Source organism: Hippocampus guttulatus, chromosome 6, assembly GCF_054856545.1.
Source record: "Hippocampus guttulatus isolate MCC_2025c chromosome 6, RoL_Hgut_1.0, whole genome shotgun sequence".
Taxonomy (NCBI): domain Eukaryota; kingdom Metazoa; phylum Chordata; class Actinopteri; order Syngnathiformes; family Syngnathidae; genus Hippocampus; species Hippocampus guttulatus.
In genome coordinates this window covers 20153425-20179652 of record NC_141266.1, presented here as the reverse complement: position 1 = coordinate 20179652, position 26228 = coordinate 20153425, and the positions used below count along the sequence as shown (strand labels likewise).

The 26228-nt window shown below is 43.9% G+C and overlaps 1 protein-coding gene across 2 annotated transcripts in view; it reads right to left on the bottom strand.

Annotated features, from left to right (window-relative positions):
- sema6cb (semaphorin 6Cb) overlaps window positions 1–26228 on the bottom strand; it is a 92138-nt gene that overhangs the window by 29425 nt on the left and 36485 nt on the right. For both annotated transcript variants that reach the window (XM_086113482.1, XM_086113483.1), the window contains exons 3-4: window positions 16280–16357; window positions 480–713 (exon numbers count right to left, since the gene is read on the bottom strand). In XM_086113482.1, coding sequence (XP_085969608.1) covers window positions 480–648 — 169 coding nt within the window. In that variant the 5' untranslated portion in view covers window positions 649–713; window positions 16280–16357. The remainder of the gene's footprint in view (window positions 1–479; window positions 714–16279; window positions 16358–26228) is intronic.

Sequence of the window (26228 nt, the reverse complement as noted above, 5' to 3'; positions counted from 1 at the left end):
TTCGTTACTAGCTGAAAAACAACTATTTGCTTTTTTTGTTTGTGCTCAGGCAAAAACCACAAAAAGTAGCACTTTGGCGCCATCTTGTCGCAGCTCTAGGCAGTTATAAACGATTAGAGACGGACCATCAATTCGTTGTGGATTGTTGCTATTTATGGTTGGGGTCAGTCCTCAACATTGTGTTTACGCAAGTGACCAAACGTCGTAAACCGACGCCCCTTTGAAAAACCAATGGCTGCTTTTGTGCTGAGGCCAATCGTATCTAAGATGAAAGTATTGCTTTGGCAGCATCTCATGGCATCCGGGCGCTTGGGAACTATGTTGAAGTTGAGGAAATGAGCTTCAAATGAGACAGATCAAGGCACGCTTTAATAGAAAAAAAAAAATGCTATGCTGCAACTATAGCCGCATCTAAACCTGACTAGGGGGGATGTCAGTCGACGTTTCCCCGGCAACTAGCGAGTGGATGCTGTACTCACAGTCTCGTCCGACCACGCTGATGGGCTCCAGGTCCTGAGGAAAGGGGGCGGCGCCACCGGTAGGTGGTGGCATGGAAGCGGCGATGCCCAATAGCAGCAGCGGCAGCAAGAAGGGGAGGGGCGAGGGGGGCGATCTGGGCGAGTGGAGAGGAGGCGGCGTTCCCCTCATGGTGGCCCCCAAGTGACGACTCAGCAGCAACACATGACCCCAGCACACCACTGTTCACCTCCAACCTGACAAAAACACACACACAAAAAATTTGTTCAAAGTCAGCTGAGCTGAGGTGAGGTGAAAAAAAAAAAAAAGAAGACTGAACACCACACAGCAGTTTGGCAGAGAGCAAATAATTCTTTCAAAAAGAATTATGCTGCCACTCCCAGTTGACGTTTACTGTCAAACTACACACAAAACAATACGTGTTAGACATAATGTATGCAAAACGACAAATTGGCTTTATTAGACATTTTTATGTTTGGTCAGTTCCATGCTGAAGTGCACTTGATTTTGACATTGCTTTATGAAAAATGAAAAGTTGATTTGTTTGCATTATTGTTGGCATCTAATCAATGACTTGTTAGGCACACTTTGATAATTGTTGTCGTTGTTTTGTTAAATGTTCGTAGCGAACGCTTAAAAGACTGTAGGTCCAAGTGTTTGAGTTAACAACGCTTAGTAAATAAAGTAAGAAGTAAATAAACAGTCTTTCATAATAATTCAAGCTTCATTTGCCTTTATTTGAGCTTAAGTCTAAACTATAAGACCTTTAAAACATTTATGGATGATAAATCTGATACTGTGTATTGTAATAAAGATGAAGTTATTGTTTGTTAAAACAATGGGAAGAGGGCCTAGATATATACAGTATATTAAAAAAATACATTAGCGTTCATATTAAATCGTAAAATTTGAAAAAAGAAATCGCAATAACTTTTGCCGGACAATGTCTGGCCTGTAATGATTAGTTGGAACTGCTGCAGACGCTGTGCAGGCATCTTTATGTTGTGCTTGTGGAATGTTTTTAACTAGTTGTAAGGAAGAAAGAATTAAAAAAAAAAAAGAAGAAAAAAAAAAGAAAGTCTAAGACATTGTCCTGTTGTCAGAAATTTTCATCTTCGCTGACATGGACTCACGGGCTCGCTCTGCAACGCTCCGCCGACGTTGCTCGCTGCCCACAAGTCAAAAATGCTGTTGCATCAGCTTCAGACCACAAAAGAGATTCTTTTGTTGGATTTAGTCTGCTTTGTCGACTTCAGGCCAAAAAAAGACAACTTAGCGCAGCTCGCAGACAAAAAACAAAAAAAGAAACCCAGTCAATGTGCACAAAAAGACAAGGATACAAGGAATGAATAACACGAAGACAGCATATTTATACAATGAATCTAAGCCTTTTTTTTTTTGCATTGTCAAGGCATAATCACACCAGGACACCTGAAAACGTCAAACGTAAATGTCCCATCCATTTTCGACAGTGTTTGTTACAGGCTGAGAATGAAATCAAGGCACCTCTTGATTGCGAGGCAGACAACGTCAACCACTACACCCCCATGCAAGCCTCCAATACAAAATCCATCATTTGATTAGTCGGCACATATTTAATGTCTACTTAATGAGCTCTCATTGTCACAAGCCTCTCCCTAATTAATGTTACGACGACATAAGCTAGACGTTTTATTGAACTTCCCGGAAGGCTTTTTTTTTTTTTTTTTAAACGGTAGCTTTAAGTCAAAGCTCAAGGCTACGGGGACCTCGGGCCGGCGTAAGATCGATGAAGCCGGCCAACTCGGAGACGGGACCGCCTGTCAGTCATGCCAGCTTGAGGTGAAGCAACTTTCCCGTGAGAACCGCCTGAGTGGCACTGATGGCGAGTGGGGTCCCAACCCCACCCTTGTCACCTTCGTCGCCATCTGGCGACATCCCCTCGTCGAGCCGCCTTCCACATTGGGCAACATGAAATCGGATCTTTGGGTTCTTTTTTGGCAGCATGGTGGGATTAAGCGGTTAGCATGTCTGTCCTAAATCAGCGGAAGGTTTCTTGTATGTGCGGCATTTGCGGCCGCACACACTGCTGGGCCACTAGTCATTGTGGGCATCCTAGCATGCTAGGCAGCATTTTGTTGTAGCTCATTTCATGTTTTAGCGTTCATGTTAGGTGTTTGTATTTCCATCTAACAGTAGCGATATGTGTTCGACTTGGATCTTGTACCAGATGTTAAAAATGAGTATTCTGTTTGGATGACTGTGTGTGATGTTCATTGCGAGATTGCGTTTGGCTGGAGCTTGTTGTGACACAGTGCGCCACTCAAGCTAGGACTGCCGCTGCTAACGGTTGTATCTTTCGGGTTGTGAATCTGGCCATGGGTTTGCACGTTTTCCTGCTTGCATGAGTTTTCTCTGGGTACTGTGGATTCTTCCTTCCAAAAATATCTATGTTGGGATGCTGAGGTTTTGGAACGCAATGAAATTTGGAAAAAGTTCAAAATTTGATGGCGACAAGAAAAACTGTTTGCGAATGCTGGGCGATAGTCTTTGCAACCTTTTGTGACCTTGAATGAACCCAGACGAAAAAAAATAACACGCTCTACGTTCGTTGCCACTTTATAAATTAATATCGAAGGCCTGTCAGAAACTGTCAAACTAAGATCAAGTCTGAGTCATGCTGAGTCAAAAGCCAAAGAATACAAATGAGTTTTGAGACGAGTTTTAAAGACGGACAGCGTAGGGGCTTGCCAAATGTTCAGTGGGAGGTCATTCCAAAGAGAGGGACCGGCAACGGAAAAGGTTATGGTCCCCTCTGAGCCTCCACTTAGTTCTTGGTACCTCTAATAATGTCTGGTCCGCAGACCTGAGGTGAGCAGCAGCATTCTGGACCAACTGGAGACACTGAATGGAGGATTGGCTGACTCCAAAGTCAAGTGCATTCCAGTAATCCAGCCGGGATGTGATGAAGGCATGAATTACTGTTTCAAAGTGCTCATGAGAAATTTAAGTGTCTTGTTTTCCTATGCGCACCCTGCAACTGGTTGGTGGCCAGACTAGGGCGTACGACGCTTCTCTCATCAAAAGTCAAGATAGGCTCCATGTGATCCATGCCTCTGAGTATAAGCAGAAGAAAAGAAAAAAACTGGATGACTTAATAGATCATTTCTTTTTCCATGTTAAAACTGTGGCCGTGAGTTGTCTTTGCAGCTTTTAGAACAGACATCCCCCTGGTGCGTTTTTTTTTGTTTTCCCCACTTCATACTTGGACCGGAAAGTGTTTGTGTTCACCAATCGGCCTTCAAATGTCTTCTTCTTCGGAAGGCACCAGACAGGTGAGCGAATCACTCCTTTAGCTCTTGTGCTTGAAAGGCCCTCAATGCGCCAACTGCTCAACGTTTTCCCAGTCTGAGAAAGTCTGCAGGTGTCGATATGCGGCAGCCGCCTTCAAAGTCTGGTAATTGGAGCTTGACTGGAAGCGTGACACCCCGTCTGACACCCTTCGGTCCGTCGTCGTGGCCCGCAAGGGATTTGTGCTCCCAATTATTGGCCGGCGCTCCCTGATCCCACTTCCAATTTGCTGCAAGGACCTCGGCGTGGTCAGCCTCTGGAAATCTAATTAGCAAACTTTCTCTCGTCGCAGGTGCAAAGGCGAAGCAAACGGACACAAGCAGCCGGCGAACGGCTGTCACCGGACGTCAGTATGAGGGAACGTCGCAACTCCGAGCTCACAATGAAGCGTTTGTCCCACCATGCTCCACGTTCCCGTCATGGGTTGTTTTCCTGCTGTGGCATTAGCGTCCACATGAGCTTGTTTTTCTGCCTCTGGCAACTTTTTACTTTCTGCTGTGTCATGGCGAAAGACAAGTTCGTCTTTAACTTGGTGACATGGTGAAAAAATGAGCAAAAGTAACGAGGAGTTTAGCAAAGCCCTTTCTAACATGCCCACATGAGTAACTAAAAGGCTGAGATAAAATCCCCACATACCCTAGAACCTTGACTTGCCCACTAATTTTTCAAGTTGCGAATCGTGTTTTGGTCCATTTTTTTGCTTTGTATTGGAGCCACTATTTGAATTGTGAGCAAGTTTCGCAGACACCGTCACCCAAGTGAACTTTTTTTTTTTTTAACAGTGAACCCCTGCTATTTGTAGGGGATCGGGACAGAGCCCTGTGGCGTATCTCAAAAAAAAACCACAGAGTGCAGTAACTGACACCCAAAACTAAATCTGCTAAGTAAATTTGTAAAGGCTGAACTGTGAATATGTGGGTACTTATTGTATATCTTATACACTCTCTCATATATATATATATATATATATATATATATATAATTCCTCGTCTCACCCCCCCTCGGGTGGTGTCCGTCCCTCATTCAGCTCGGGTCCTCTACCAGAGGCCAGGATATATTATATATATATATATATATACACACACGCACGCACACACACACACACACACACACACACACACACACACACACACACACACACACACACACACGCACACACACACACAAGACAATAAGGGAACCAGTTTGTAAACATGAGGGGCTAAAATGCTAAGTCGAACATAATGTGCTGATATGCAGCAGGAAAGAGTCACATCCTGGTTGCAGAGGTTCATTGCTGGCCGCAGCTGATCAAAGATAAAGCAGATGAAATGTGCTTCTGATTGCAGTCTTAATGGCTGCGCTGTACTGGCCAAGTATGGACGATAAAATCTCCTGCGTACTTATTATTTTTATTGCCAACCACACATTCATACGCCGGACCGTCATGTCTTTATCGCACGTCATGGAAATGCATCTTCGTGTCAATGCCTCATTTGCATGTCTGACTCACAGTCAAGAGGTTACAGGTTGCAGTGTCGGTTTGGGCCTTCCATTGTGGCGCTCGCATGCTTTTCCCACATTCCAAAAACATGTCTGCTTCAATGAAGAGACATTTTCCATCGGTGCGAATATAAATCTTTATTGTCTACACGCGCCCTGTGATTGCGTGGCGAGCAGTCCAGGGTGTGACCCACTTTAGACGCCAAAAGTCAACTGGGATAGGCCCCACCTCACCTGCCACTGTAATAAGAAAAAGGGCTCTAGCAACATGAATTATTTTAGATGTTTTAAACACTGTTGATGTCCAAAATGAGATTCTTATGTGATTGTCTCCCCTGATTGTTCGCATCATCCCTAGCATGAATCATCAGGCACCGTGGCTAACATAGCGTAGCACAGCATGCGCGTGGCTCTCAGAACATTGCGTCTTTGCGATGGAGCGGGAAGACATCGTCCATCATTTTGGTCTACTTGTCAGAAGAAAAAAAAAAAAATTCTTAGGCTTGGGATGGATGAAGCCTTTCACTCGTATTCATCCCACAATTGCACGTTAATTATTCAGTTTGAACTCAGAGAAGGCTGAAAATTCCTGACCTGCCGCGCTCACCGTCACTCATAATCCACACTGGTCCATTGGTAATGCCCAGACTTTAAAATATTCAGGGCGCCATCCAGTGACCATCTAGCCCCCACTTTCGCATCCCCCCCAGTTCACCATATTAATAATTCAGTCAGCAAGTGAAAAGCACCACCCGATACCTCTCATATCTTCATTGCTTGTATCAACCACGAGAATCTCGGCAGCATCGTTCCCCTGAAGGGGGTCACATTGCGATCGATGTTTTCTTGTATTGGCCGATTTGTCTTCTCAGAGTTTCTATTTGTGTCTGGGCCGACAGTCAAGCAAAGTTCAGGGCGGCCCCGGTGATATCCCGTGTTGTCATGTGTTTCTGAGGTTTTGGCTATTTGACAAAGACCTTTGCGTCAAACGTGTTGTCCGGGCGTAATGTTAGATTTCATCGGACTACCAACATGGTGGCCAGAGTGCCAAGAGAAGAGATTGTGGTTCTTCTGGTGGTACTTAATGACAAAAGAGGTTAGCATGATTCTTGGTAACTTCAATGATCAGGGAGGAAATACTCCAAAAGAGTGAAAATGTTGAAATCTCGCTCGATTATTGGTATGCGTTAAACACAATTCGCGTTTTTCAAGCATATCGGGGGGGAAAAAAACTACAGACCCAACACCACATAATAATAACTCAGGACCATCTTTCGCCTCACACCATAAATCAGGCTAAAATTTGGCTAGAATATCATTGTGTAAAACCTGCTTTGGTGGCAGCAATTTGCACTCAACTTTTCAACTTTTAAACATTGTGAGTTCTTAAAACGCCAGGAGACTTTTGAATCATGTCTTAAGAAGCACATGCCATCATTAACCTTAAACCCACTTAATGATTTTGTATCTTTAGCCATGCTTGCCAACACCTGGACACAGTGTGATTGTCATGACAACAACACAGAATCTTTCGGGCATGAACTAATTTGACAAAGTGCTACTCTTACATACAAACAGTTTGAGTCCAGAAGACAAGTAGACGCTAAGAGCACAATTTGGCGGGAAAGAGGCCTCGTTAAGATAACGGCGGCAGCATGGAGAGCGGCCGCTCCCCTGCTCAGATTAAACACTTCATCATTGTTTGAGGGCCACGCCGTGGCCACCATACCGCCGCGACACACCGCGAAAGCTTCCAATTATGCTCTGACTAGACATCCTCGCATCACGCGGTGTTCCGGGAGGAAGGATGAAGGCGTCTAACGGGGACAGATCTTCCTCGCGGGACATTCGGCGGCAGATGACCTTCTCGCGGCTCCAGCTGATGACATCATCAGGCAGCAGAGTGGATAAATGAGGACAATGGTGGGGGAAGGCGGACACCAAGGAGGGACTGGGTGGTGAAGGACAACGTCCAGCAGCTTGCTGGCATGGAATTGACCGGCCAATCATCCAAGGATGTAGTGGGTGAGGAGTCAGTCATTTTAATTAAGTCCAAAAATAAGATGGGACTTAATGATGCTTTACTACAGACCCACTTTGAAGGCCTGCTGCTTCCGGACACACTTATCAAGTAACTTGTTAACACCAGCAGTTAATGAGCATCTGCCACATGCTAACGAGATTGTGACTGTAGAATATGCTCATTATGCCTTTCATTGTACTTCTTTAAGTGTTCTGATTTGGCACACATGAAAAATCCACACTTCACATTCACATCAATTCACATCAAAGCATTTAAAAAAAAAAAAAAAAACGACATTTCGGTCATCACGATCTCATGAGGTTGACTGGACCATAGCAGACCAGACAGAACTAGACCAAACCACACCCAACCACACAAGACAGCGTATAACAGATTGAACTGGAGCACACAAGATAGGCAAAGACCAGTCTAAATGAAACTAAACCGTAGTGGAAAAGACAGGACTGAGCAGGACCAAACTAGACTGGACCACATGCCACTGAACAACACTGGACCAGATCAGATTGGTCAAGACTGGCCAAGACAAACACCAGACCAGAATGAGCTGGAATTCACCAGAGTAAGCCACAGCTGGAACACAACCACACTAAACATGAGAACTGATAATTGAACCATACGAGACTGGAGCACACAAGAAAGGACCGCATCAGGTCAGACCACACAAAAACAGACCAGACTGAACTGGACCAAGCCAGACCGACCCACATCTGAAGAGATCAGATCATACTATCCTAAACTGGATCACACAAGAGAGAAGCGGACTTGACCGGACCAGACAGCACTGTACCGCATGAGATTGGCCCAAACCAGACTGGACTACAGCCCAGTGGACTGGACAGGACAAGACGCAGATAAAACCCAGACTGAACAAGACCAAAACAAGAATGGATCAAACCAGATTGTCCCACCCACAGAACAGACCAAGTCGGACTAAACTGGACAAGACAAATACCAGACTCCCACAGAAGACAACGACCGGACCAGATGGAACTGGACCATAGCAGACTAAAGTGCACGTGCATGACCAGGACGATGTCCTCTTTCTGTCAACAGCAGTTATGACCCAGCAGCTCGAACCACAACTGCACCATCTCTACTAGACCAACCAGCCACTGAATAGAACTTGCTGTTGCATGCCATGATTCCCTCTGTGCATGGAGGTTATTAATCTTTCCACACGGAGCAGAACGCGTATTCCTCTTTTGTCAGCCCGACAGATTTTTTTTTGCTGACAGCTGCTGCATGGAGGATGAAAAGGATGGATGGGAATGAAGAGCCTAAGCTGGATGAGGTCGCCGGGCAGCCCGGTTCTAGCCATCTGAACCCCGGAGCAGATCAATAGTGATCAATATGGTGACACAAGTTTCTGTTGACTCGTCATATAAGTATTTTGGACTCTTCTGTGTCCTTCAGAAGGACCTTGAAGAATGTCATTAAAGAGAAGCCTCTGGTGGGAGGAGCTTGACTGACAGCTGAGAAAATGATGGTCTGTCACATCCAGAGGGTGACAAGAGATTTTTGGTGGAAAGAACTGGAAAGGCGAGAAGATTAAAGGATCAGACGGGACCGAAAGAACCACACCGTGGGCGTGTTTTGGTGCTCTCTTGGTTTCGGACCAAGACCCACTGTGAGTAGGAAATGGCCACATATTTAGATGCTGTAATGCCACTGCAATGTGGGCAAGGACAGCCAGTCGATGATACATTTTCGCCTACTTCCACATCATGAAAAAAGTTTTTTTTCCTCCAATGTTTTATTATGTTCTATAAATTGTGTGCTAATTTTCTTTATTAAAAGATTTAACCGGTTAGTGCATCAAAATTAATTATTCCTTTTTTCATTGAGGATAAAGAATATACGCCGGTGAACATTTATGGCTGATAAATCTGATCATTTATGGAAATGCAGACAAAATTATTGGCTGTTTTTGTTAAAAAATACATGGAGAGGGGACCAAGGAAAAACAATCGCACATCAAAGCGCCATCACAATATTGAAGGGTGGGGTCGGGGGGGGGGGGCAAAGAATTAAAAAAAAAAACACAATGATTTATTTTTCAAAATTGTTCAGCCCTTTTGCTGCCTGCATTTCAAGTCCGGATCTGTTTATGGAAGTGCAGCAGAAGCACTGCTGTGTTCGTTTTCAAACAAACCACAGGGTGTAAAGAGCGTTTTTATCAAAATTATTGTTCAGAGTGACAAGAAGAAACCAGAATGGACGTCTCAGAACCTTTGGTGATCCGAGGCCGCAGATGTCTTGGCCCTCCAGGAGAGACGGGGGACGTTTAATTGGACTTCTCGGTGACGAGCTGCACTCGCTAATTAAAGCGGCAAGCGAGGCTCGTAGTCTTGCCAAAGTCAACATCATCGGAAAAACATTTGGACGGGAAGACGGCGACCCTGGAAGCTTCTCATCGGAAGAAAAAACACGGAAGAAAAAACACGGGCTTGAGGTTTGGCTCAAAATGTCCTCAACAAAATAAATAGGAGAAAATAGAAAAATCAAGCCTGGCCACAATTTATTTAATAAAAATGACCACTAGTAAATGTGTAGTCAGTAAAAAAAACAAACTATATATACAGTATATATTTACTGTATATATAAACATATGAATGATTGTTCAGATGTCATCAAGTGTTCTCCCGCACTCTGGCACTTTGAAACAAACTAACATCCAAGCGCTTCCCACAGCGACATCCCATAATAGGCTGCATGCAGTGTGACCGATGTTGCATCATTGTGAGCAAGATCAGCAACACAGACAAATTCAGACTCGATTCTTTGCTTTGCGCTTTGATAGCAATTTTTTTTTTAATTCCAAAGACGCATTTTTTTGTGTGTGTGTGTGTGTGTTATTTACATGATCTTTGGCAGGAAGGAGGTCCCAGCTGCTGCACGAAATGTCAAAGCACCCTGGGAAAGTACCCCCCCCCCCCCCACACGCACACTCCATAGTCCACGATCGCAAATACACCAAACGACGTGCAATATCATGACAAAAACAACATCTGTTCATTAACCGACCGAATATGAGCACAAACAAGTCAAGTCAAGTCAACTGTATTTATAGTGCACTTTCAAACAGCCATCGCTGCATACAAAGTGCTGTACATGGAGCAATTTAACATGCACAATAAACAGTAAGACAAATCGGTAATAAAGGCGGTAGAAAGCACCAAACAGTAAAACCAAGAACAAATCTAAGTCATGCTGAGTCGAATGCCAAAGAATACAAGTGAGTTTTGAGGAGGGTTTTGAAGATGGGCAGCGAGGAGGCTTGCCGAATGTTCAGTGGGTGGTCATTCCAGAGACAAACAAAACAAAGCGTCCGAGGTAACTGTTCAGTCGGATCCCAACGCTGACAGGATGCAATGACGCAAGGTACACACGTATCGATTTTCAACATTTAAGTGATTCTTGAGGCGGAAAAATAAATAAATATATATATATATATATATATAGCTAATTGACCCACGGGGATAAATAAGGTTTTCTGAATCAGAATCTGAAAATCAGCGTGTGCCGTTACTGCTCTTGGAGTGTTTGGAGTACTCTAGATAAGCTACACGTCACACCTTAATCAGATGCTTTACACCACGGTGATCGTACACCAAAGGATAATCACTTAGGTTCATTTATAGAGACATTTGAGAACTGCAACTTTGCAGAATTTGATCAGAACGGGAGGGGGCCGGGTGTTGGACTCAAAATCGGCCCCATTATTTTTATGTATGTACCACACTGTTGTCTCCGAAGATCAGGGAGGAAAAATGGTTTCTTAACACACCCCACATCACAGGGTAATCAGTCAGGATAACCTGAAGAGACTCTGGGGAATTGGGCCTTTGCTGATTTTGATCAAAAAAGAGGAATCAGGTTAAGACCTGATTATTGGTCGATGACTCTTAACACACTCGACACCACGGGATAATTACTTAGGATTTATCTTTGGAGACATCTGACATTCGGGCCATCGCTGGCTTTGATCAGAAGGGAGGGGAAATGCTTAAACTGGGCTTGATTGTTGGAATGTGTGAAGCCAGCTATACCTTCACGGAAAAGTGAAGATCTGGGAGAAAAATTAGTTCAGAAAAAAATTAATAAAAATCTCACAATTGGGCCTCAATGAATTTTGATCAGAATTGAGGAGTCTGGCTCAAAATCAGTCATGTGTGCATCACGTGGTGCATTTGGAGAGAATTGCTGCAAAGAAAAAATTCTCTCAACACACCACAGGATAACTCAAGAGCTGAAAATCGGGCCTTTACCGACTTTGACCGCAAAGAAGGGGAAAAACTCGAATGTCACTAACTGTGAGCATGCGGCTTTTGTTCTTTGAGAAGATTGGGGAGGAAAATTGACTCAAGACACCCCCACATCTCAGGATGATGACTCAGGATAGTCTTTCAAGACATCTGACAATAGGGCCATTGCTGACTTTGATTGGAAGAAGACAAATCAGTCTCAAATTTGCCCCAATTACCTTTTAGTAGCCACTATTTTTTAACCTACGGACCTTTCTGTGCATTACCCCTCCTTTCCTCCGGGGGCAACATACAGCAGAACAGTGCTTGCGTGGCATTTCTAAAACGTAAACACGATTTTTGACGGAACTGGTTTACATTCTGAGGACACGTCCTAACGAGCAGAACTGTCAACAATTCAAGCTCACGTAGCCGAGCGTCGTGTTTGACGTGCAGACACGGTGCGTGATGTTGGCGTGAGTTTCATGCCAATGCGGCGTGAGTGCAGGGTGCTGTGTGCCCTGTGCGTCGGGTGTCTCCGGTGTGCCGGCACGTGCCAGGAGCAGAGTTGGAAGATTTTACGACACGTGTCGACGCCGCTTCGCAAAAACACTTTGACAAGCCGTCTCCTCGCTGTCGCCATCTGCCTCTTTGCCACCGCCAATTTGTCAGAGCACATGCCAGTGAGAGTGGCCGGGCTGTGGGTTCGCTCAGGGGGTTGGGGGGGGGGGGGGGGGAAATCAGGGCATGCACCAAGGCAGTGAGCGAGGTTAACCACAGTTCATCCGCTGTAAAAGCAACGCAAAGACTAAAAACTAAAACGTGCTAAAAACAAACATACACAGACGTTCATCTGCAGCAGGCGCAGGCCTTGCACTGCTTTACTCTGGGCCCTTACGTTATCATGAGTTGTGTAATAATTATTTGATGAATTTCATTTTTCCTAAAATTAATTTTATTTATTTGTCCAATAATTTGTAGTGAACCTCCAGTGGTTGCGGCTATACGTTCCAGATCCACAAGCGCGCAAAATTTGCACTAGATCCCATTTAAAAAATAAAAAATAAAAAAAAATAAATGTTTACGAAAGAGTTTTACCCTTCCCACACACTGTTGACATATTTAAACATTAAAACGTGCTCACATGATTCCCCAAATAAGTGTTTCAAGCAGTTTGTCACTCACAGTGGACGTTTACTGTCAAACTGACACAAAACATAAGAGAACTAAACACTTAAGTCCTTGTTGAATGAAAATAAATGTCTTGAAATTTTGACACACCACAGTTAACAACCCTGTCAAATGTAGAATGATTTGGAAAAAATAAAAATAAAATAGATGAGATGAGGCTTTACAATCGTACAACACCATAACCAATCTTTGCTTACCGCATCGAAAAATGGATGCGATTTGGTCAAGCAAATTTCTTATACCTAAACAACTCTCCATGTTTGAGCTGCAAAAATGCAATCGCCAAAAGCCTGCCAGCTAGCGCATTACCTAACAGACTTTTGGGGCAAAACACAGCTGTTCAGTAAAATTGTAGCACAGAGGCAAGAAGCATTTCTGGGCTGTAGGCGTAGCTAGCTAGCTAACCGTACACTTTTGTGGTAAGAAATAGTCGTAGTAGTAGTAGTAATAACACCAAATACTGTGATGGGGGACTCATGCCAGTCCGCCAAGTACATCACTTTGGTCACCTGTTTTAGTCTTTAGCGTGTAATTTCAAACATGTATAAGGTAGTTAGAGAGAGAAAAGAAATCTCCATATCCACTTTTAAACACCAAAATGTTCAACCAAACTATGTCATTTTGTCAAACAAAAGTCGACAAGCTTAATGCTAACATAATGCGAAAAATGCTTTTGCGATACAAAAAAACCCCGGCATTGGCACGACGGTAATCATAAGCGACCAATTTAACAGCGACACAGCATACATATACTGTATAGTGCTCACTACATCTAATTGAATAATTTTACATTTATATACATAATATTAGCTATGTAAACAACATTACAGATTAGTCAATTGAACTTTTTTTATTTATTTTTTTTTTTTAGTCTGTGAATGCTAACTTGTGAACAAATCTTAGCTCGGGCTGAGCAAGGTAATTAACACTTAGCCGTGTCAAGTGTACATGGTCTCTTGTCTTAATGAGCGCAAACAATATCCCTGATGAGTAATGGATGAACTAAGCGACACAGCGAGCCTCCTCCAGGTTTTCCAGTTAACACTTGAACAAGCAACGGCCGCCTTTGTGCTCACCGCCGCTCACGTTCGGGCCCGCTGGTGACGCTCGTGTTCACGCTCACCGGCCGTTCCGACCCTGTTTTCAATTATGCGCCCTGAACTCTGCCTCACACATGCCAAGCCTACTCAGTACATTCCAGTCAAGGCTTAAACCAGCCGCCGGCTTCTATTCACTTTGAGTGACACGTGGGGAGGGGCACCAGCACAGAGAAAGGGGCAACTGTACAATAGTGTGGGATTGGAGGGGCGTTGCGGTGAATAGAGCGCCAAGTCCAACGTAAAAGCCAAAAACGCGCTTCCACGCTGCTTTTGCTACAATCTCCTTTTTCCGCCTTCATCCCCTTCTTCCTTCCATCACACCTGTTTTTTTTGCTCATGCATCCTTACAACATTGGTCCTGCAGCTTATAACTGCTTTTCTGCCATCATTTCTTCTTCCAGACCTGACTTTTTTTCCTTCCTTCCCTCCATCTCACGCCTGCTTTTAACTTCCTTCCGTCCATACCACCTACATTCCTTACTTCATTACCCGTTCCTTCCTTTGCTGACAACAAATTTTCCGCCTTCCTTCCTCCCCTGCTTCCCTTTCCTTCAGCACCTCCTCCTTTCCCACAGACCCACTTTTTATTTAACATTTTTCCCTTTCTTGAAACTACTTCTCCCCTTCCTTCGCAACTGTTTTAGTAACACATCCTTCCACCTCAGTCCTGCTTTCTTACTTCTTTCCTGCGCTCCTTCATCAGGTCCTACTCATTCTTTCTTCCTTTACTTAAATGTTTTTTACTTTTCTGCCTTCCTTCCTTCCCTCCTTTCCTCCCGTTTTTCTGCCTTGCTTCCTTCAAAACCAGCTTATAATCAAGTGGCCTTACATTGCCCCATCTGTCGCTTAAATCTACTTTTCTGATTTCTTTGCTAACCTAGACGTCATTTGTCTTCTCCGTCCCTCCCCCGTAAACATCATTCAGCCTTCCTTCCTTTGCTTCAAATTTCTGTCTGCATTTCTTCCTTTAGTGCCTGCCCAATGCTTCTTTAGATTCCATTTTGTTCATTCTTAACTCTTTTTTTTTTTTGCCATTGTTTAGCATTGACATGCGGTCACGCCACAATCTTTGCCTGAGTTTGTGTTTCGAAATTCGACGAACTCTAATCGTATTTCCCCGGCATGCAGAATGCAAACGAAATCAATCACTGATTGCCATCTGTTGAAGATAATGGACATTTCTTGTGTTCTCAATCAAAAGGTGAAAAAGTGAGAATTTGATTTGCCGGCTTGCTGTGCTGCCAGGTGGAAAATTGATTATTGATTCGTGTTTGGAATGCAGCCAGGATCGCTCAGCTCATGTTGTTGACATTTCTGTCGGGCAACGCCGCTGGCAGAGCCCCGCCATGCATCCACCCATCAATCGACTGATTTATTTATTGTCAATACGGCAGAGACGGCGTTAGCTTACATTCTAATCAAAGAGTTTCAACGTCAAGTTACAGTTGGATTCAAAGAGGTTCAAAGTCAAATTACAGTGGGATTGAAGCGGGTGAACATCGCGGGTGTCAAAATTCATTTTACAGGCGGGTTGGATGGAGTTAAATTGCCAAACCAGTAAAGTGACAAAAAGGTTTTAAAGAGGTTCGCAATTGAGGTTAAAAACAACAGGTTTAAGGTTGTTCAAAGTGAATTTACAATCAAAAGTTAAAAGACAACCGACAGCCTGGATCAAAATGGGCTAATAAATCAAAGAATTTTGGTGTCATCTGACAGTCCGACTCAAAGTTGACTTATTTATGGTCAGAGTCAAAGAGTTAAAAAAGTAACTATGCAGTCCAGATAAAAGAGGCTCCAAGTCAACTTGGTCAAGATCAAGGAGGTAAAAAAAAAACAAAACTTCAAGGGTTTGAAGAGGTTAAAACATCGATGAGGTTGAAAACTACAGTAACAATTAAGATAAGATAAGATATCCTTTATTTGTCCCACACTGGGGACATTTACAGCCTCCAGCAGCAAGAATGTGGGTAGAAAGAAGAAAAAACAAACAAACACCGTTCAATTAAGTGCAATATAAATACAAAATGGATAAATCGCATTAAAGACCCTCAAAGTCAACTTACAATTATCAGTGACCTGAAACCATCCACACCGCCGCCGCGGGCGTGCTGGAGCGTATCCCAGCTGTCTCAGTCTAAATTAAATCTTCAATCTCAACTTTTAGTCGTGATCAAAGAGGTGAGACATCAGTAAGGTGAAGAGACAACTTAGAGTGCAGATCAAAGAGAAAAAGGCGACTTACAGTCAAGTTTTAAGAGGGTAAACGTCAGCATTTAAAACTCGATTCCATTGATGAAAATTTTTGCGCCGACCGTTTTTTTAAGGGCGAGTTAGCCGAGTTTTTCCACTGCCTTTCCCCTGCAGTCAGACTCAAAGAGACTCCACATCAAAGACGCTCCAAACTCACTTACCGTCAGGTTGGTTTGGATGCAATGACACTGACGGCGTCAAATCTCGCGCTGATTCCTCTCTTGCTGTCTTGAAAGTTCCTAAGAAAGAACAACAACAAAATAAGTGCGAGGACTACACATGACCCGGGTAAGAAGGAAAGACAGTCCCTTCTGAGGTTTGCAGCAAACGGGGTTTCTTTGAACCCCCCCACCCCACTCTCAAAGTCCCCCCACGGGACCTCAACTGTCACAACACGCCCAAAAACAAAAACAAATTCTGTGATGAAAATACTGCAGTTAAAAGGAATCATTATGTTTAGTCGGGTCTGAACTTGCGCCCACACACAATTTGTCTTCACGCGCCGCACACGCCAGATGACCGCCATCTTTGCGGTGAGCATACGCCGCCGCCATGCCGGGCCAACGCTGTGCCCACGCTCGCAAAAACCAACATACGGCCGGAGAAAATCTGCAACAAGGTTTACGCAATGGCCAGAAAAAGTGGGAAAATAAAGTCGATTTTGGTGCCGAAGTTTCTTCAATGTGCATTTTTTTTTGTTTTGTAAACAATGCACAATTGTTTTAAAGTATACGTTTTCATTTGCCAATGTACATTTTGTGTCATTAAATAGAAACGTTGTTTATAATATACAATTGCGTGGTTTCTATTCACTATAGCGTACATTTTGTGTTGTAAAATGTCCTTTTTTTCCCCCCATATTGTCCATTAAATTTTTGTTTCATGGTATGTATTTCGCTTCAAAATGTCTATTGTGTCATGTTGGATAATTTTAGAACGTGCATTTTTTTTCCCCCTTGGCAAATTTATGTTGAGACTGCAGTTTTATAGTGTACATTTTTAAACCCACATTTGATCTGATAGTGTATTTTTGTGCAATGATGGACATTTTATTAAACCGCTGGAAATTATCCCGTGGTGTTCACTGATTGACAGCTGACCGATTAAGGCCCGACTGAAAATTGATTTAACAAGCCGATGAAATGCTGCAACAGCTGCAAGCTGATTGGCTAAGAAGACATCACATTCGAGTCAGACCCAAGAAAAAAAACAAAAACAAAAAACAAAAACAAAAAACAAAAACAAAAGACCAAGGCGAACCCCAGCACCCCCCCCCCCCCCCCATTTACAGAACTTCTCGATTCATTGACCTCCAAGCTATCTACAAGATCCACAACACTTTGCCATCTGCACTCGCGATGATGGAGATTTCCCATAAGGCCTTGCAGCGCTGGCTGATCGATGGACCCTGGCCGCCGGCCTGGGGGGTGAGGGTGGGTGCTGGAGGCGGTCACTGTCTCCAGGAATTGAGGTATTAATAATGCAGGGTCCGCACCTGTCATAGCATCCATTAGGACGGGAAAGGAGGGAGGTCCACAGCTGATTGATGAACTGGTTAGATTAATTAGACTCTTTTAGTTGTGTCTGTGTGTGTGTGGGGGGGGGGGGGGGGGGTGAAAGTGCGGAGAGGGGTAGTTCAGTAGCGAGATTAACGCAATTTGTTTCAAGGCACACATTTTACAACGGCTGGTCTTTTAATTTAGGTTTATTGATCAGGCCGTTTTTTTTTTCAAAGCACAATGCAGCTGATGTGCGCTGCTTACACGAACAACATGGCTGTGAAGAGAGAGGCACTCGTTTAGTTGAGCGACTTTTCCGACTGTTTAAAGTGGCGGGACGATTAATCGACATCGGTCAAAATGGAACCGAAGTATGAACTTTTCTTTTTTCTTTTTTTTTTACTGCGTCGATATGTGTTTGTACTGCACTCTGCCTGAGTGTCTGACCCCTCATGCACAAACAGGCCGGCCATGTGCAACACCTGCTCCCAAATCACTCAATCGGCATAATGTAACACTACACTTTCCCTCAGAGGGCCGTTATGACTGTAAATGATGGAAAAAGGAGAAAGGAACAAAATGATGATTTGCAAATTCTCAACAGGATTCATTATATGCGCGTGACAATTGAAAATCTGAGGACAGATTTGACCAATTAATTAGACCCCCCCCAATACTTTTTAATCCAAATATGTAAATGATTGTGCCCCAGAAAGCTTTGGATGGTCAGAAAATGAAGCGGAAAAGCAAGAAAGATTCTGATAGCATTGACTTGGTAATTTTCTAAATGAGCGTTAGCGACATAGCAATTTGACTTTGCGGCAGTGTGGAATATTGATGTTTACCATGACTAACAGCGGGACTTTCACTCGAAATAATGTCGCATCTTAGGCTGCTTTTTATAGCTGTCACTGCGAGCTCCCTAAATGACCAATTGACTGTTTGATGTCAAGGTCCATCAGTGAGGCTTTTAAAGGCACTTCAACTTCAATAGAGAGGAGGGGGGGGGGGGGGACATCAATTGTTTTGGGCACTTTATTGTACTGTCAATCAAAAACATTGAAAAGTTCCCAAATGAACATGAAGCACAATCATCACAGTGTCACCATTGGACTAAATAACGATTAAAAAAGAAAAGAAAGACCTTTAATGGCAATTAAAAAAAAAAAATCATAATAATTAAAACAACACAAAAAAAACATTCATTTATTATTATTTTTATTTATATCGAGTGTATATATCATATTCACTAGCTTCAACTTTGGAACCCTTCCCCTGCTTTGACACCCTAATCGTTACTCGCAATTTAAAACGTAAAACCCCAACCTTTGCTTGAGACCCTAACCCACCGGTGTCAAAGTCAAGGCCCGGGGGCCAAATCTGGCCCGCCACGATGTGGCCCGCGGAAGCAAATCAAACATGTTGACTTCTATGATGCTTGCTAAAATTTGCACCAAAAGTTCAAATTCTCATATGTAATATATAAGAGAGCTATTGGAAGTTTTCCTGTTACCAAAACCCTTATTACAGTAACTTAAACTATAGTTGAGTAAACCACTGTGCTTGACTTCCTGATATGGTTTCACAGTCATCACGGCCCGCCCTCAACAAAAATGAGTTTGATACCCCTGCCCGAACCCTTGCTTGAAAACTAATCTTTGTTTTAAACCCTCATTTGAAACCCCCACCCTAGGTTCAAAACCCTAATTTGATACCCCAACCCTGCCTTGAAACCTTTGCCTGAAACCTTTAGCTTTCATGAAAACCCTAATCCTGGCTTGAAACTTTACTTTGGAACAAGAAACTTGGAACTGGATCACATGGACAGTCAAACCTTGCTGAGGTAGCGGGGCACGGAAAAGCCCGATAAGCACTAAATATACATTCTATTTGAAAGATTATTGACCAAACTGATAATCATTTGTTGTATTGACAAAAAGTGAAGGTTCTTTTTGTAGGCTCCGCTTGGACGAGAAGCGTTAGTGAGCTCATTTCCACTGATGTGGATTTGAAATCAAAGATAAACAACCTGAACGTTCCAGACGTGACTCAGCCCCGGTGCTTCTTTTGGGAATGACGACACCTTTCTTTGGGCTTGGGAATCAATTAGCGAGCATTAGCGTCGTAGTTTGTAATGAATGTGAAGCAAGAATATGAAAATGGTCACAAAGAAAATATTGATTGCCACCGTGGTCTCATTTGCCTGTGGCAAATCTTGCATGCAAGAACAACAGGAACGGCAAGAATGTTCTCGCTGTGTCCTTGATTAGGTCCAAATTGACAATAAGTGGCGAGGCGGGCGGGCAGTCGGGCAGGTGGCCTAGGCGAAGGGGGTGGGGGGGGGGGGGGGGGATAAGGCGAGGCGTACACGTACGCGCTCAGCGCTCGCATACGCCCACACGTGCACACAAATAGACTCGCGTCGGAACAGGAAGCGGCTGTACTTTTGCTGTTTGTCATCGTGAAAGCGCTCTGGAACGCTTCCAAAGTGGGTCACACCACACACACACATTTGAAGCTTGGCCCATCCAATATAGATTTTTTTAAGGCAAATGTTGATTCCGATATTTGACAGAATAAAATTCCGATGACCGATTAAACGGCCAATAATTAAAAAAAAAAAGTATAATGAATAAAATAGGCGGTCCGGTGATCGAGTGGTTAGCGCATCGACCTCACAGTGCAGATTGGGTTCAATTCCGGCTCCGGCCTTCATGTGTGGAATTTGCATGTTCTACCCGTGCCTACGTGGGTTTTCTGCGGGTACTCTGGTTTCTTCCCACATTTCAAAAACATGCATTGCAGGTTACTTGAATTCGTCTCCAGGTGTGAGTGTGAGCACAAATGGTTGTTTGTCTATGTGTGCCCTGCGATTGGCTGACAACCGGTTCAGGGTGTCCCCCCACCTAACTACCCGAAGACAGCTGGGATAGGCTCCGGCACACCCTGCGACCCTTGTGAGGTTTAAGAAGATTAGAAAAGGGATGAATGGACGGGAGAAGATAATCTCTGCTATAAAATGGCCACAAACAAGCTAAAAGGCTTGTAAAACGCAACAACGCCTGAGCGTTAACTTTATAAAAGATTTGTTTGGATTCAACTGCGTAGCAAATGAAACGGGCCATTAATGTTTCTGTTACACCATTGTGATAAGCACAACAACTACTTCAGAGTCGCCATGTAGGAATGTGACGAAGAGGAGTCGGGATGAAGACGTGGGCCGGAACTTCGGGTTCATCGCTGCGACTCCGCCGTGCAACGGGGAGGACGAACATACAAAACAAATGCGGCTTTTGTTGAAGTGGCATTCTCGGGAATGCGTAGATATAAACAATGCGAGGTTCAGAGTCGGACTTGAGAGGGCCGGCGGGAAGCAAGTTCACGGAATTCTTTCCTGGTACATCCGAACCAACAAGGATAATCACCAGTCAAAGCCAGATTGCCTGATTATTCTGAAAACTGATCATGAAGGATTATCCAATGGTGTGCTGGGGATGTTTTAAGAGTCCATTTTTACTCGACGATCTGCTCGAAAACTGTTTCACATTTCGAATGTCATCTAAATCCAGTAAATACCACAACCACTACGATTACGAGTGTCATCACCACAGTTTATACTACTTCCATCAAAACCACAAATACTACTACTCGTGCCGCCACTGTTTCTACTCCACTTCATTTAGAAAGCACTTTAAAACAAGAGCGCGTTAAACTGTACGTAAAGTAAAAATCTGATGTAAAAAAGACAAAGACGGTCAAACCACTAAATGAATAACAAAAAGAGTTAACAATAAAAATAACAATAAAAACAAGGCCGAGTCTGATGCTGAGTCAACAGCTGAAGAAGAAAAATGTGTTTTAAGACAAGTTTTACAGATGGGCAGAGTGGGGCCTTGCCTGACATTTCACGGAAGGTCATTCCATTGGGAGAGAACGGCAATGATGAGAAACTAAATGCCCTCTGAGGCTCCACTTAGTCCTCGGTACCTCCAGTAGCATCGAGGTGGGAGGCCTCAGAGAGCTACCGTGGTGCGAGACCGTTTCAAGACAAATAAAATCATCTTCAAATGAATTCTCAAATGTACAGTGAGGCAGTATATAGGGAGGCTAGGATTGGTGTCATACGCTCCCTCCTACGAGCTCCAGTTAGCAGGCATGCAGCAGCATTTTGGACCAATTGGAGATGCGCGAGGGAAGGCGGGCTGACTCCAAAATAAAGGCCTTGTTCATACCGCCAGCAAAAATCCGATTTTTAGCGCATCCAGATTGAACCTGGATGGTCTTTCGCGTCGTCTGAACAGTCAAGATATTGAAGTCTCTGGACAGAGGAGGAAATGCTTTGGCTTATCAGTCTGTGGCTCGAGAGTCCCAACAAGCAAAGATTGAGGGTATGTAATGAAACAAGTCTATTTATTCAAATATTTCGTGTGTCGCCACCATCGCATTTAAATGACGCTGGACAGCGCGCGTGCGCGAGGTCGCCTCCGTTTAGACGTCGGTGATCCAGCAACCTGTCAGATGGGTCAATGACGTGTCCCGGTCTGAACGGGCCCGAAACCCATTTGGACACTTGCTAAAAAGTCTGCCCAAAACATCAGATGTGAGGAGAATCCGATTTGAATCGGATATGCCTGCAGTCTGAACGCAGCCCAAGCGCATGAGAGTAATCCAGTCTGGATGTAACAAAGGCACGGTGGATTAGTGTTTCTTCTGCTGCAGTGAAAAGAGAGGCTTTACTTTAGCCAGCTGCCTAAAATGAAAAAAAAAAAAAAAAAAAGAGCTGGGTTGAACAGCACCACCAATTTGCCAATTTAAAGCCCAAATTCGATCCTGTTGGCTTCAGATAAAAAAAAACAGGGGGCCCAAGTCAACACGGTGAGATGTACAAGAGCCACTAGGACCACGACTACTCGTGCTACCACCATCACTTCTCCCACTACGATTACGACCACCTTTGCTACCACAACTGCAATTACTACCAGTGCAACCACCACCACTACAAGGGTGACGACGACCACCACTACTACAAAGTCCACCACGGCCGCGACTAGTAGCATACCTCCCTCCATTCCTCCTTTCCTCTGTGGCTCCCACTTTGTTTAACCTTGACCTATCCTTTAACGGCGGACATGTGAACATGTTGGACCTCAAAGCGACTTGCGCTTTGTGCAACGCTCCCAATTCTCGCGCACACGCTCCACTCTGACGGCTTCCAACACAAATACAATTTGTTTGGCCTTTGGGTGACACGTGAGGTCCAATCAAGACCTGTGGAACACACGAATACACGCATCAGCGCAAACGCACTGCATCTTTGTTTCGCTAACAGTGAAAGTGCAGCACCTTGGCCCACAAGGTAAGATTTGAACAAAGCTCATAAATCATAGAGAACACACACACACAAAACTATTTATACCGACTGTGTGTGCGTGTGTCTCAAATATTGAGCTCGATATTTTCACTGGCCACTTCATTAAGTACACTTGGAGAATTTAAGACCACACTTTTATTCATCCGTTCATCCATTTTCCGATCCGCTTTATCCTCACAAGGGCCGCGGGGGGGGGGGGGGGGGGGGGGTGCTGGAGCCTAACATGAAAATTTCGTAAGAAGAGACGTAGAGGTACCACTGTATAAATAAAAAAACACACTGACATTGACGAAGAACAATGACCGCAGCAATAACGGACAAGAAAGTCACATGACGTCTCAGCAGGGCGGTCAGGGTGACGTGGAGGAGCGGGGCGCTGAGGGGGTCTGGAGGCAAAGTGCATGACATTTGTCTCCTGACAAATCAAAGTCAGCAGGCGAGGCCGCGGCGTGGCATCCTTTGGGGTGCGCCGCCATCCGTGTGACAAACGCAGGAGAGCGAGGACACGCCGGTAATCCAGGATTACCAGACTGACGTGTCATTTCCCGTACGACCTGCCTCCTGCAGCAGCCGCGCGTCGGCATAGAGCGCCGCATAATCAGATCCCGTTGGCGTGTCAACGCCAGACAGGGCCCCGCCGCTCCATCGCACCCCGACCATCTTGTGTGACAATCCGTCGCTTAAGACGCCGTCTGCTCCAGTCCCACAGTGTTCATCAGGAAGATTTGACGCATCGTCGAGAGAAAACCACACACATTTACAGTATGCTTCCGCAGAGGTCAATGTTCACACGTCACATGTTGCCAAGTGCTTCTGCCAATTCCAAATGGGGTAACCTGGCAACATCCTTAGGTTATGTCCACACAAACAGCAGGAGTTACGAATGCCCTCATTTACGCCGCCACTCAAGTAAAGTGGGAAATGAATGGGGTGATGAAGGTACTGTATGGCTTTGCTTGTGGGCAAGGAGAGCCACAGTGAGTCTTTTTTTTTTTTTTCATTTTTCTCAGTTCATTTCTTTTTCAATGGGGGGAAAACCATTAATCCCACAAATACGAAATGAAAACAATCGCAAGGAGCAGGATATAACACTGAAATAATGGGCCAACCTGACCGCGGCTCTTGACATCACCTACTAGGCCACACCCCTTCAAGGGAAAGTCAAATAAAAGCATTTTTCTTTTTAATAACATGTGGATGTGTTCCCACGAATCTAAATACGGCATTTTGATTAACATTGCGTTTGTGAAATATGAATGAAGCAGCAAAACCCATCCATTTTTATCCATCTCAGTGGGCGGCCATTCTGTTACTTGCTGTCTACTGGAAGTGAGATCGTCAAGGCCCTCGGTAACCACCAATCACGATTCACCCGTTTTCTGGGTTTCAGCCACGATTATTTGAATATTATGGAACCTGAATTACATTACTCACTACAGTTTTCAACAGATAAGTTCTAACTGTATCGCAATACATTTTTCAGGTAACCCTGCCTAACCTGGTAATGTAATAATGATTATAAACATTAGGCCGCTTTCATAATTAATGTCAATATAATGTACATTTAGAAATGATTGTCAACAGAACGACATAACGTGAAGAAATTATTTCCACATTGTGGACAAGGAACAATTTTAAACAGAATGTATTTGCAGCAATGGCAACGAGAAAGCCAGCTGAAATTTTTCATCTCTTTACCCAGAGATGACAAATGTGCTTTTCTGCGTACAGATTCTTCTTCTTCTTCTTCTTGTTTTTTTTTTTTTTTCAAACCCATTGTGAGCAGTCGTAGATCTTTTTGACCCTGGGGCTAGAAGACATACTTTTGAAAAATATATCTCCAATACATGCGGACATGGCCTACGGCTGTGTACACAAGGTTTTTGATTTGCTATTGTGGGTCAGCCCGAAATGTTATTTCAAAAGAGGGGTTAGGAGTGAACTACAGGCTCTCCACAGCTCAAGCCCAAGTGAACAAAATGTTTGCAAACTCATTTTGGGGACAAATATTGCTTGGGTTCACAAACAATGCAAAAGTTTACATAATACATAGGCGTTATTATTATTACCTCAACTACAAATGAAATTACTTTTTTTTTTTTTTATGGCCAATGAGCACCAAAGGTTCTTCACCCCAGCTTGAGAGCGTTCTCGCATCTTGAAGAGTGCGAGGAAATGTTGCCTTGGCAACTGTCCAAATGATGAAAAACAACTGAAAAGCGTTGTGTCTTTCTGGGTGTATTCTCATGTTTCACATTCACATTTCAAGTTTCAAGAATCAACACTTAGCAATATTTTAAAATGAGTCGGGTCCCGCTCCCTGTGCCAAATATGCGTGTTGAACTTCTTGTCGCGAGTACAGTTTGTTTACAAGCACGCCGTCTTGAGTGAGGTGATTTGTCTGATTGGTTTGAGACAGCCATCAGTTCTTCCAAGGGCAACTTGTGTCACCGATACCCTCAACACACGCACACACACACATTAACAGATACACTGTCAAGGCTGGTGAGGCCAATAAATCAGTAGGACATCATAGACGACAGTGATGCATGGGTGCGAGGTTAACAGCCGATTAGCCTACTGTGTATGATCATACACATCATGTGTGCAGGTCACATCACACTCACATACAAACACACAATGTTTACTTGGTAATGAGGGCAACAGAGGGTGCCAAAACGTATCTTATTGTCCTTTTCGTTTCACACATCAAAAAAACATGATGTGAACATCTGCTCCAAGATCATTTTGAATGATATTATGATTTGAACACACCTTATTGCCCATTTTAAAATAGAACGTCCTAGATGACGGGATGTATTGAATGATGGCGTTTAATAAGCTTAGTTTTCGTCCCCCCCCCCCATCTTTATCTGATGCCTTTTTGAACAATCAGACTTGTGTCCTGCCTTTTGCACTACAACATGTTGAACATATAACAACAGAATATAGTTTCATTTTAGTATTTTCAAAAGAATTAGAAATACACAATGTACTTTTTTTCTTCTGTCATTTGAATTGTTAGCCCTCTTGCTAATGAGCCTCCAGACCACTAGGGGGGTGGGAGGGGCGAGGTGCAGGAGTAGACATTTGGCTTTCTGCTGCTAGGCTGAGAATGCTAATGCTAACGTTTAAGACACTTGCTCACACTTCACTCATTAAGTTAAACTAAATATAGTTGGTTGCTCTTGTCTATTTCTTCTTTTTAACCACAAGCACACCATGCTAATGCTAAACTCA